This window comes from Trichomycterus rosablanca, chromosome 4 (assembly GCF_030014385.1).
Source record: "Trichomycterus rosablanca isolate fTriRos1 chromosome 4, fTriRos1.hap1, whole genome shotgun sequence".
In the NCBI taxonomy this organism is placed as follows: Eukaryota; Metazoa; Chordata; class Actinopteri; order Siluriformes; family Trichomycteridae; genus Trichomycterus; species Trichomycterus rosablanca.
This window is the reverse complement of record NC_085991.1, coordinates 33,645,782-33,658,059: the sequence shown is the minus strand read 5'-3', so window position 1 is coordinate 33,658,059 and position 12,278 is coordinate 33,645,782. Positions and strand designations below refer to the sequence as shown.

The window sequence follows — 12,278 nt, the reverse complement described above, 5'->3', positions numbered from 1 at the left end:
TTTTTTTATTTAGAACCAATGTAAGTATTGGAATAATTTGGTCATTTAAGAAAGTTTTAGTCCCATTATAAGAAATGGGGCTGAAAATATAACTGTAACTGAGATGTAAGATATTTAATTATGTATGAGAACATGAGCACTGTCATAATGAAACAATATGGTCTGTACTGAGGTTTCAGTTTTTGCGTAATATGAAGTGTATTTATGTACAATGCAAAATAAAAAAGATATCTTATTAAAACTGTTTAAGTTTTTACTTTCGTATTAGTCAACCAAACAAGAATCAGCTCTGGACTTTCTTCTTTAATTACAATACCTTTAACAACGATTACACTGTGTGCCTCAGCACTCTTTTTTTCTCCTCAGTATTACTTAAATAGTCCTTTAATAAATATATACAAACTAGTCTAAAAACTATCTACCTGGTAGTTACTTTTTAGCCAATTGTCTCCTCCCATGGCCTCTTCTTCCCACCCTTTTGCTGCTGTACTTGTTTAGGGTTGGTGGATTTTCCTGTTGACATAGATGCTGCTGACTGCTGCAGAGGATTGTGGGCAAATGTCTGCCTTAGTGGACCTGAAAGACATATGTATTAAAACTTTAACTTAACTGAATTATTTTACAGTTTGCTTTTTAACATCTGCTAAATGAAAAGCATACAAACAGCAAGTTAAATTAGTGGTCCCCAACCACCGGGTCATTTATTGCCAGGCTGCACAGAAAGAATAAATAATTAGAGCTCACTAGAAGAGCAATTACATTTCCAAAACTCTTAGGGTGTTACCATCCCTTATCACCACTAGGTGGGAGCAGCGTGTCGTTGCAGCGAAAAAAAGCTTAGGATTCACATTTATTTTCCATTCTATAAGTATTCTATTTTAAATCCCCCCGCCGGTCAGTGACATTATACCAAAGTATATGGAAAAGTGGCCTTGCCAGTCTAAGGAAAAAAAGAAAACCCAAAGTGACACCTTTAACATGTCAAGTTTTACATCACCATTGACTTGGAGGCTGCCGTACAAGAAATAAGCCCAGACTTTAAAATGTACACCCTAAAGGTTAACTAAATGTTGTTGCTGATTACATTAGCAAAGAAAAGACTTCTAGAGGAGAGTTCTGTAATCAGATGAAACAGATAGTGGTGGTGGTACTACAGGGCATTACAGTTTTCTGGTTATTTGAACTTGTGCATTGCAGAAAGTGAATGAAATATATCCTTACATTATTCAGTGCAGCCTTAAATAAATAGCCATGAAAGTAAATGTTGACAGATGTCGTTGTGTTAAGCTCAACAATGACCAAAAACACATCAAAATTGGGTTTTAAATGTCTCAGTCAAGCTAAAATTAGGCTTTAGGAATGGTCGACCCAATCATAAACTCAATCATATTAATAATACAAAGACTGCACTCAAATGTTTGTGCCAGAACATAAACAAAGTTGGTTGCACTACACCAAACTAAGAGGTTCTAAGAACTAAAGTTGTGTCAAAAGCTTGTTGATGCCTATCAAAATAAGTGACTGCAGTAAAAAAAAGAAGAGCTTACAGATGTAAATATTAGCTTGTCCCAATTATTTTTAGTACACATATTAGGTGCATAAAGGTCTACCTTTAGCTGCAATGTCCAGATGGTTATTAATCCTCCTCTCTCTCTCCTGTAGCTGGTGTGCCAACTGGGCGTTCTTCCAACCTACGATAAACATGTTGAATTAATATGGTTTTATAAGAGATTGTGCAGCACAATGTTAGTACATATCAGCCTAGAAGAACAGTACAGTAAACCAGACCAATAGTCAGCAATGTTTTTAACAACAGAGGTCAAAAGGTCAGGGGAGCTGCAAAAATGCATTAATATATAATAACAGAAGGTTACTATTATTATAATATATACAAGGGATCTTCCAAAAGTTTCCGCACTGTTATACAGTGGTGTTCAAAAAAATAGCAGTGATTTTAAAAAAGCGAATAAAGCACAAAATCATTATAATAACTTTTATTTCCATAAATGCAAATGCACTGAAAATACTACACATTCAATTCTAAATCAAAACATTAACAAAATTTTGTCAGTTTGTGTCAATCCTTTACAGAAAATTAAGAAAAATGAATATTAGGCTGTTCAAAATAATAGCAGTGCCAGCATTTTTCTTTAAAAACTCAAAAAATGTATCTATAACATGAAAATTTTTTTGAGGTTTCACTTTACTTTAAATTACTGAACTAATATTTAGTGGCAGAACAATTGTTTCCGAGATCTGTGTTGCATGGTGTCGACCAACTGGCACCTCTGAACAGGTATTCCAGTCCAGGATGATTACACTACATTCCACAGTTCTTCTGCAATTTTGGGTTTTGCCTCAAAAAAACACGTTTCAGATATCAGCGCACAAGTTCTCTCTGGGATTGAAGTCAGGGGATTGGGCTGGTCACTCTATTACCTCAATCTTGTTGGTCTGTAACCAAGATGTTTTGGGTCATTGTCATGTTAAAACACCCATTTTAAGGACATTTCTTCTTCGACATAGGGCAACATGATCTCCTCAAGTATTCTGATATATTCAAACTGATCCATGATCCCTCGTATGTGATAAATAGGCGTAACACCATGGTATGATAACTGTCTTCACAGACATGATTACTGTCTTCACAGTGCACTCTGGCTTGAATTCAGTGCTCAGGGGTTGTCTGACATACTGTCTACGGCCACTAGACCCAAATAGAACAATTTTGCTTTCACCAGTCCACAAAATGTTCAGCCATTTCTCTTTGGACCAGTCAATGTGTTCATTGGGAAATGTTAACCCATTCAGGACACGTCTGTTTCTTAACAACGGGACTTTGCAAGGAGTTCTTGCTGGTAAATTGGCTTCACCTAATCATCTTCTGTACTCACTGGTAAATTTAGATGTTCCTTGATCTTTCTGGAGGTGATTATTGACTAAGTATTTGCTATTTGGGCTAATCTTCGATCCAATTGAACAGTAGTTCCACGCTTCCTTCCGTATCTTTCAGGTTTTGGTTGTCACTTCAAGGCATTTGAGATCATTTTACCTGAGCAGCCTATCGTTGCTGCACTTCTCTGTATGTTTTTTCTCTCTACAATCAACTTTTTAATCAAAGTACGTTGTTCATCAGAACAATGTCTGGAACAACCCATTTTACCCAGTATTTCAAAAGGAAATGTGCTATGACCAACCTGTGCAACATTTGCGACCCTCCTACCTTAAATAAGGGCCAAAACTGACACCCGTTCTTCTGCAGAATGAATTACTTCACCAATTGAACTCCTCACTGCTATTATTTTGAACAACCCCCTTTCAATTAATGCTTCGATTACTCAGAATGAGCGGGATGCATGTCCTAATTGTTGGGTTTGTTTTGTTTTCATTACTCTACTACACTTTCAAGTCAATTTTTTGCTATGTAGAAATAGCATTTCTACTAAAAACAGTGATTTATCAGGTTAATGGTGTTGGACTGCTATTATTTTGAACACTACTGTATTTTCATTGGAAGCTGTAAGGGTGGTAATAGGTCATGTCTGAGAGACTTACAGAGAGCTTACAGTCCGGATTTAGTGCCATCTGATATCTACTTTTTGAACCCCTCAAAGAAGCTTTAAGGGGAAGAAGATTTTTATGTGATGATAATGTGAAAGTAGCGATGCATCAGTGGCTACACACTCAACTAAAAAAATTTTTTTGCTGAAGGCATTAAAAGGTTGGCACGACGCTGGGAAAAATTCATCGGAAGGCAACTATGTAGAAAAGTGATGTCATTTGTTTTTACAATTCTTAATAAATAGATTTAAAAAAAATGTCATCTGCCCCAATTTGAAGAAGCGGTGATATGTTTGCATACACAATGTCAATAAATGTAATTAGTTTAATGTCCACATTTTAAGCTTTGTATATTTATTTTTTAAATGTGTAATATTAATTTCTTATTATTAATTAAACTTCTAACCTCTTAGAAGGTAGGGTATATTAAAAATCAATGCCTGAATACCTGTTTGATATATTAAAACATTGCCCTCATCTAAAGAGCACGTGGTCTCACCAAATCATGGCCGAGTTGCAGTCATTACACTCATCTAAACAGCAAGTGAGAAATTACATTAAAGATGGATGCTGTTTTGTACATTCATTGTACATCTAAAGACTTGTGGAAACTTTTTGAAGAACCCTCGTAATATAATAATATATAAGAGAACAGAAGACATCTGTCATTGCCCCAATTTGAAGAAGCGGTGATATGTTTGCATACACAATGTCAATAAATGTAATATTAGTTGAATGTCCACATTTTAAGCTTTGTATATTATTTTTTAAATGTGTAATATTAATTTTATACCTTACATAACCATTTTTCGGCACCCAGTGAGCACTGTGACGCAAATGCACAGTTTTCTAAGCTCTACTTTGTCTAAAACACTGACTCCAGCAGAAACTGTTGTGTTGACTTCAAAGAAAAAAGTGGTTTTGAACAGAAATGGTCAACTTGCCCCTCTTAGAAGGTAGGGTATATTAAAAATCAATGCCTGAATACCTGTTTGATATATTAAAACATTGCCCTCATCTAAAGAGCATGCGGTCTCACCAAATCATGGCTGAGTTGCAGTCATTACACTCATCTAAACAGCAACTGAGAAATTACATTAAAGATGGATGCTGTTTTGTACATTCACTGTACATCTAAAGACTTGTGGAAACCTTATGCCAAGATGCAATGAAGCTGTTCGGTGCAGATTGTTGCCCAACAGCATCCATCCATAATGTACTGACACGCACAGGAACATACAGGAATAAAAGTGGAAGTAAAATTAAGCAATAAACTCAACAAATTGCACCGTGCAATACCATACCTTTTCGAACACTTTCAATGAGGCCCTCATTGGGAGGCAAGGCTGAGGGGGCGTGTGTGATGCGCAGTGGTATATTAAGCTTACTCCTCACTGCTGGATGCCTCAGCAGGGCAACCTGACCCAGCGAGAAGAGGTTTGAGGTCATCCAATATGTAAAGATGGCCTAGGGGAAAAAAACAGGCACAAGTTACAACCACAAGAGTCAGAAGATGAAGAACAAAAATAGTAAAACTAGTTTAAAAAGAGACTGACCGTGGGAAAATTAATGGTCATTGGTAAAATAACAAATGGCATAATTCTGAAAACAGTCTTCATTGCTTTTAGATTAGGGTTGTCTACTCCAGACTCTGCTCCCAACTAAAATATGGAAAAGTGGTACAGTTTAATATTAAATGATTGCAACACATTAATACTTAGCGTTATCAGTTCTGCTTGATTATATCTGAACAGCAAAGGGCTAAGTATACCTCCAAGATGGCAAACATAGTCCCTGTGACTGCAAGTGGAAGAATAAAATATGGATCTGCTGCTGTTAAATCTGCAAACCACCACAATCCACCAGTCTGCATACTGGGTACGGGGGCATAAGACATTTTACGCAGAGCAATGAAGAACGAGATAAAGATCGGTGCCTGAAAAGAAAAATGAGACATTTAGTGGTGGCCAAACTTTTTACAGTTCTGTACAATCTGTTGCATTAAAGATCCATGTACTCCATTTAGCACTGTACACATGCAAATAAAGGTGCTCATAGGGCCATTATGCATAATATACATATTATTATAATTATCTTAATGAACGACAATGACCCAAAGCATACCTCCATATAAACAAAACAATGACTTCACCAGAAAAAGATCTGAAATGGCCCAGCCAGAGCCCAGAGCTGAATGCGATTGAAAATCTGTGGGTGATCTGGAGAGCTGTGATCAGGGGATGCTCTCACAATCTGACAGATTTGGATTACTTTTACAAGGAAGCGTGGACAAATATTGTAAAGTCAAGATGTGCCATGCTAATGAACTCCAACCCAAAAAGACTACCCCCCCCCCCCCCCCCCCCATATTGCTTTTTAATTGAACTGTACAGATAAGTCATGTTATAGATGGAAAAAGTTCTGAAATTGCTCAACTTGGCATTGTAAGAGGGGTGTGTAGACTTTGTATATCCACTGTGGGTACCAATGTGGTGTTGTATTTAACAGTTTTAAAGCTTCTTAGTACTACTGCTCATAATGGCATATGTTGTCACTGGATGTTTGAAAAGGCAAGTCAGTTTTGGGGTGGGGGGTAATGGTGTGGCAGTTTTGGAGAGTTTCAACTCTGCTGTTCAGCTGACCAGAACAGTTTGTGTCTAACAGTTAAAAGAATTTTTATAAGTTCAGTTCAGTTTTATATGAACACTACCATACTAGGAGTATACCAATTTAGTACCTAGTAGTGTAACTACACTCACAAACCAACGCTGGTGTATACCTGCTCAATCATGTACCTGTGTAATCTTGTATGTAAACACCTATTTAATAACTTAATGCACAGAATTGTAGAGACATGAGACTTTAATCAGAATTGGGAAAATTGCTATCTGAGTGACTATGAATGTGGATGTTAAGTATTTTAGCAACTTCTGCTGATCTGGAATTTTCATGCACAACTCATCTGCATGTGAACGTAAAAAACTAGAATCATCAAAACAGATTAAGGCCAATATTCAGCTGTCCAGTTTTGCTGTGCCTGTGCCCACTCTGGTTTCTGATTCCTGTTCCTGGCTGTGAGCTCTAACTCAGATAATCTTTTCCCCCATTCTGATGTTTGGTCTGAATATTAATTCTTTAGCTACTTCTGTATAAAGAAAAAACAGTTTATCTTCTAAGTAGTAGTGCATTGGATATTCATTACATTATTTTATTCTCTTAATGCACAAGGTAGATTTGATTACCCAGTTCTTCATGTTGCGTGTTTCTGAATGTAGGAGCATGTCTGCTCTGATATAAGAGTACAACAAAAAGTCTAATGTAAAGTCTCTAGTAAAACTGACTTAAAACAAGATTCCATTTAGTTAGATTAACATTGTTTCAATGTCCAGTTTCAATGGTCAGTGAAGGGAAACGACTCTAGCAAAGATATGCAACAACAAACAGCATTATAAGCTTAACATTGTGAATTAGGTTAAAAATCTGGCAGTTTTGAAACACAGATTTTAAAGATCTACATATAGCAACATTAAAGAGGGCTACTGATTTAGTTAGTGCAGGTGTGGCCTGAATATATAGTGATAGTGCAGTAGTGCAGGACCCGTGAGACTGTTTGACGAATGCATGTTTTTGTGCAGTAAAGAAGCAATAAAATAGTTTACATCTTAAAATTCTTTAATCTAGCATTAGTAGTTGGGCACATCAGTATAAGAAACAGACAGATCTTATATTAATTCAAATAATAATTGAAATGTGAAAGCATTCATTCTCTGAGCACATGAAGGTTTTCTCACTGACCTGGACCAAGGGCACTAGAAATCCACGAAGGGGATTTACATCATGCTTCTTCTGGAACATCATCATGTCAGAATATGCCTTTGAGACTGAAAGACAGACAAGTGCGAAAAGTTTAAAATGCAACAAATAAGTGCAAAAAACATTTAAATTAAATATAAACATGGGTAAAACATGTTACTTTGATTGACAAGATTCATCAGTTCAAGTCTGTAATGTCAAACACAGTCATGGACAATTTAGTATCTCCAATTCACCTCACTTGCATTTTTTTGTCATGTGGGAGGAAACTGGAGCTCCCGAAGAAAACCCACACAGACACGGGGAGAACATGCAAACTTCACACAAAAAGGACCTGGATTCCTGCTGGGAATCGAACCCATGACCTTACACATCAAGAATGTAAGGTGCAGTAAAATGACTTTGATGGTTCCATTTGTTAGCATACAAAGATGGCATTTAGCAGCTGCTTTTTATGTGACTGAATATAATGCAAGCAATTGAGAGTTAAGGGCATTGCTCAGGGTCCAATCATTGGCAACTTGAAGGTGGTGGGGCTTGAACTACCAACTGTCTGATCACTAGTCCAGAACCTTAGCCACTGAGCTACCACTGCCACTGTATATAGACTAAAAGGGTAGCGGAGATGTGAATCAAGCCACTAAAAAGGTAAAAAAAAACAAAAAAACAATAAAAGGTGTTGAGATAATAAAATACCAACAGTCAAACTTGTTGCCACTCTGCTTGGCCTCATTCATGCGACTGGTGAGCTTGGTCATCTCTGGCATGACGTTGTTTAGCTTGGCTGCCTCTCTCTGGCCCTTTACAATGACTGGGAACACTGCACAGCGAGCTATGATGGTACCTGCATATCAGACATAAACCTTGAACCAGTTAGCACTGACAGCATCCATTCAGTTAATACATATTAAGTTAAACACATTATAAATATCAAAAGTACCAAAAGCATAAAATATCAATTGTCAATGACCTGCAAAAAAAATTAAAACATTGAAAAGTCTTACCTACAACTATAGCGCTCCACCATGGCATCCCAATGCTGACATGCATGAACTCCAATAGGTTCTGAATCAGACCTACAGGTGTATAGCTGCCCAGTCCCAACTCTGAAAGACTGACTTCTGTTGCTGCCTCTTGCAGGACATCCATTGCCAAGACAGGAGCCTCAGTCACTTGTTCTGTGACTGGCTGTATGACTACCGGAGAAGGATCATGGACAGGGGTCGATTCTGCAGCAGATAAAGGAGCAGATTCTGTAGCAGATTCAGAAGCAGATAGAACGTTAGCATATTCTGGAGAGGATTCGGCAACAGACAGAGGAGCAGTTTCTAAAGGAGATTCAGCAGCAAATACTGAAGCAGATTCTGGAGCTGACAGAGAAGCAGAAGAATATTCCAGAGGAGATTCAGAACAAGTTAGTGAAGAAGATTCTGGAGTAGTTAGAGAAGCAGAAGAATATCCCAGAGGACATTCAGCACATGTTAGTGAATCAGATTCTGATGCAGACAAAGAAGCAGAAGAATACTCCACACAACATGCTGAAGCAGATTCTGAAGAAGCTAGAGATGCAGAAGAATGCTCCACACAACATTCTGAAGCTGGTTCTGGACCAGATAGAGAAGTGGAAGAATATTCAAGAAGAGGAGATTCAGCACAAGATACTGAAACAGCTTCTGAAGCAGCTTCTGAAGCAGCATTTGGAATACCTGCTGATGAATTGATAATGGGTACTGTTTCACTCGCTGAAGAAGGTACTGCATCTGTAGTCTAGAAACAAAAAGAATGGGAAGCAGGTTAATACAGAAAGACATTGATCCAATATTTACACTGTCTGCATCTGATTTTGTATGTAGTTCACAAGTCATTCTATACTAAAAGAGTTTTGCTCATGCGACCATCACAAAGCTCTTGAGGGATCCATTGGTAATACCAGAGATGTATGGTAATGAAGTCAAGACCAGTTAAGCACACACTTTTACACCGATCAGCCATAACATTAAAATCACCTCCTTGTTTCTACACTCACTGTCCATTTTATCAGCTCCATTTATAGGAGAACTTTGTAGTTCTACAATTACTGACTGTAGTCCATCTGTTTCTCTGCATGTTTTGTTAGCCCCCTTTCATGCTGTTCTTCAATGGTCAGGACTGTCCCAGGACCACTAAAAAGTAGGTATTATTTGGGTGGTGGGTCATTCTCAGCACTGCAGCGACACTGACATGGTGGTGGTGTGTTAGTGTGTGTTGTGCTGGTATAAGTGGTATAATGTTGATGGACACTGCTGGACTGAGAATAGTCCACCAACCAAAAACATCCAGCCAACAGCCCTGTGGGCAGCGTCCTGTGACAACTGATGACGGTCTAGAAGATGACCAACTCAAACAGCAGCAATAGATGAGTGATCGTCTCTGACTTTACATCTACAATGTAGGAGTGTCTAATAGAGTGAACAGTGAGTGAAAAGGTATTCAAAAACTCACTGCTGTGTCTGATCCACTCATACCAGCACAGCACACACTAACACACCACCACCATGTCAGTGTCACTGCAGTGCGGAGAATGATCAACCACCTAAATAATACCTTCGGCTTTTCTGAATATGGTGTTTTTTGATGTATAAGAACACTAAATATTTAAAGTAACAACAGACCATGGATAAAACAAGCACCACACAGGGCTAAGCACAAAACATTTATCATATTTTCATAAGTTCATAAGTAACATACCTGTGAGCTGTTATGTCGAACTGCCATGGCACTGACCAAGAATACCCGTCCATTGTTATGACATCCCAATAGAGCCTGGACCAAAGAACCTCTGCTTCCTTTGACCAACTGAACATATGATTTCTGCACAACATACTAATAAAGAAATAAGAAGATAAAAGAAAAAAGGACATTAATGCGGTTCATGTGGCAATCCACATGTTATAAACCTTTATTATTAAAAGTAATATAAATAATACATTTATTAGATAGCAATGCTTAATAATAAACAAACCCTAAAATATTCATGACAGGAAATCTTGGGCAGCATCAAATCCCTACAGTTATCAAGCATCCAGTTTTTCACTTCCCTCAAATTATCCCAATCCTTCACAGTAGCACCACACAAACACCAGAATTTGAACTTAATATGTAACATAAGTGAGTTGCAATTTTTTCCAGAAATTTTTTGCATACCCTACACAAACATGCCATTAGCACTATATACATTTCTAGGAAAGGTTGCTTATAGCATAGTTTCAGGGTCCCTGGAACTTGGATGCACCCCTTGCCTCTAGTTACTTTGCCATGTTATCTCAATGTCAGTTTTTCCTCCATCTCCACAAAAAATGTCAGCTGTTAAATCCCTTTTTGACTGCTTTGCAAATGGTTGGTGGAAGGATGCTAGGAGATCCATAGCAACAGGATCACCATTTGCATTAAATCTGTCCAAACACCATCTTTTTTGTTATTCATTTCATTTTTTTTGTAATTGTTGCATATGCAATTTAAACTCTTATTTGAAACTCAGTTACTTAAAACGTTACTATGAAGTCTTATATATAAAAGTGCCAATAGACAGAGAGCTATTACATAGCTGGAACTGATACATGACAATTACATCAATACATTGTTAATTATCCAGCTGTGTTTGTAATAATCAGTGATATTCTTTAAGCTTTTTATATTCTATTTAATTTATTTGTATCATCAGCTATAGGCAACGAAATGTCACAATTATTGAATCAAGATGCTGTTTGCCTAGACATCTAAACCACATTGTCAGTAAATTGGTGAGTACAGTGTCAAAACGGTGTTGGTGTAATACTTTCTTTACTTTGTTGTAGCATTTAAGTCAAAATCACAGTAAACTGTATAAAATCAACTGTATTCAAACAAAGCATGCTGAAAACATGCCGAATTCGTAATGTACTGCACTTAAGTAAATTTAAACCTAGTGTTTTGTAACCTTTTGGCAATTACTATGCATTTTCAAATGAGCCATTTTTACTTTTTACACAGCAATTTACTAACATTCAGCTAGCTTCCCAAACAGCATCTGTGTTGGTTAAACAAGTGTTTAGATCATACTGATAAAAACGAGATCTTACTGTTGTTTTTCTTATTCTGCAAATCCAGTGCGTTTAGGAAAAAATCCACAAATATGAATTGTATGAGCAGGATTGATTAATACGTGCTTGGTGCTTAGCGGATAAAAAGACAGAATTCCTGGACATATGATGACCATCCAGGGTGATACACCACTTTCCCAAGCCCAATAAATATGTGTACATAACACACCTACTGAATACATCTATAGTTAACTCAACAGAACGCACAACATTAGCTGAAGTAAAAACAGCGCCCAAATGACCATGTTGTACACTAGCAAGGTCGTAAAAGTCACCATATGTTACCCTACGAAGCGCACTTACAGCAGAAAGCAGGTGGTCATTTGGAATACCGCCTATGACTTTGGGTCACGTTAGCCTGACATGTAAAATGTTACCAGGATCAGATTACATAAAAATTACAATTCGCGCAATGCAAATAATTAATTAACCAAAATAACAAACCCTTTGTCGCGTCGAACCAGAGGTTAGTGTGGAAATGCCCGCTGTAGTCGCCTGTTTAAAGAAGCAAGTCGTTAGACGACCAGATAACACTCGACACCTGAGCGCAGCCATATTGCGACGAGACAGAGTCTATGACGGCAAGCGTGGAAGGACAATTAACGTTTTGGAATTTTCGGAAAACTTCAGCGATTCACTGGTGGTCGATTGAATCAATTTGAAGAGTCGATTCTACAATGTTGTTTTCTTTTAACGTCAAAATGGTGATACACAGCAACTACGAAAAAGTATAACACACACACACACAGCTACACATTAGCTTACTTATATTTAAGGTTAGGTCAG

General features: G+C 37.5%; 1 protein-coding gene across 2 annotated transcripts; it reads right to left on the bottom strand.

Annotated features, from left to right (window-relative positions):
• Positions 1–232: 232 nt before the first annotated feature.
• On the bottom strand, positions 233–12,047 carry oxa1l (OXA1L mitochondrial inner membrane protein). Of its 2 annotated transcripts, none has more exons than XM_062993250.1 (11): positions 11,937–12,047; positions 10,102–10,236; positions 9,081–9,141; positions 8,379–8,627; positions 8,075–8,218; positions 7,357–7,442; positions 5,333–5,497; positions 5,118–5,222; positions 4,866–5,028; positions 1,611–1,691; positions 233–576 (listed from the first exon to the last, which is right to left on the bottom strand). In XM_062993250.1, exons 1-11 carry the CDS (start codon positions 12,045–12,047, stop codon positions 437–439), a joined length of 1,440 nt encoding a protein of 479 aa, XP_062849320.1. In that variant the 3' UTR covers positions 233–436. The 2 variants fall into 2 exon arrangements, with proteins under 2 accessions (XP_062849320.1, XP_062849321.1); XM_062993251.1 differs by having other exon boundaries at positions 8,379–8,603.
• Positions 12,048–12,278: the final 231 nt, after the last annotated feature.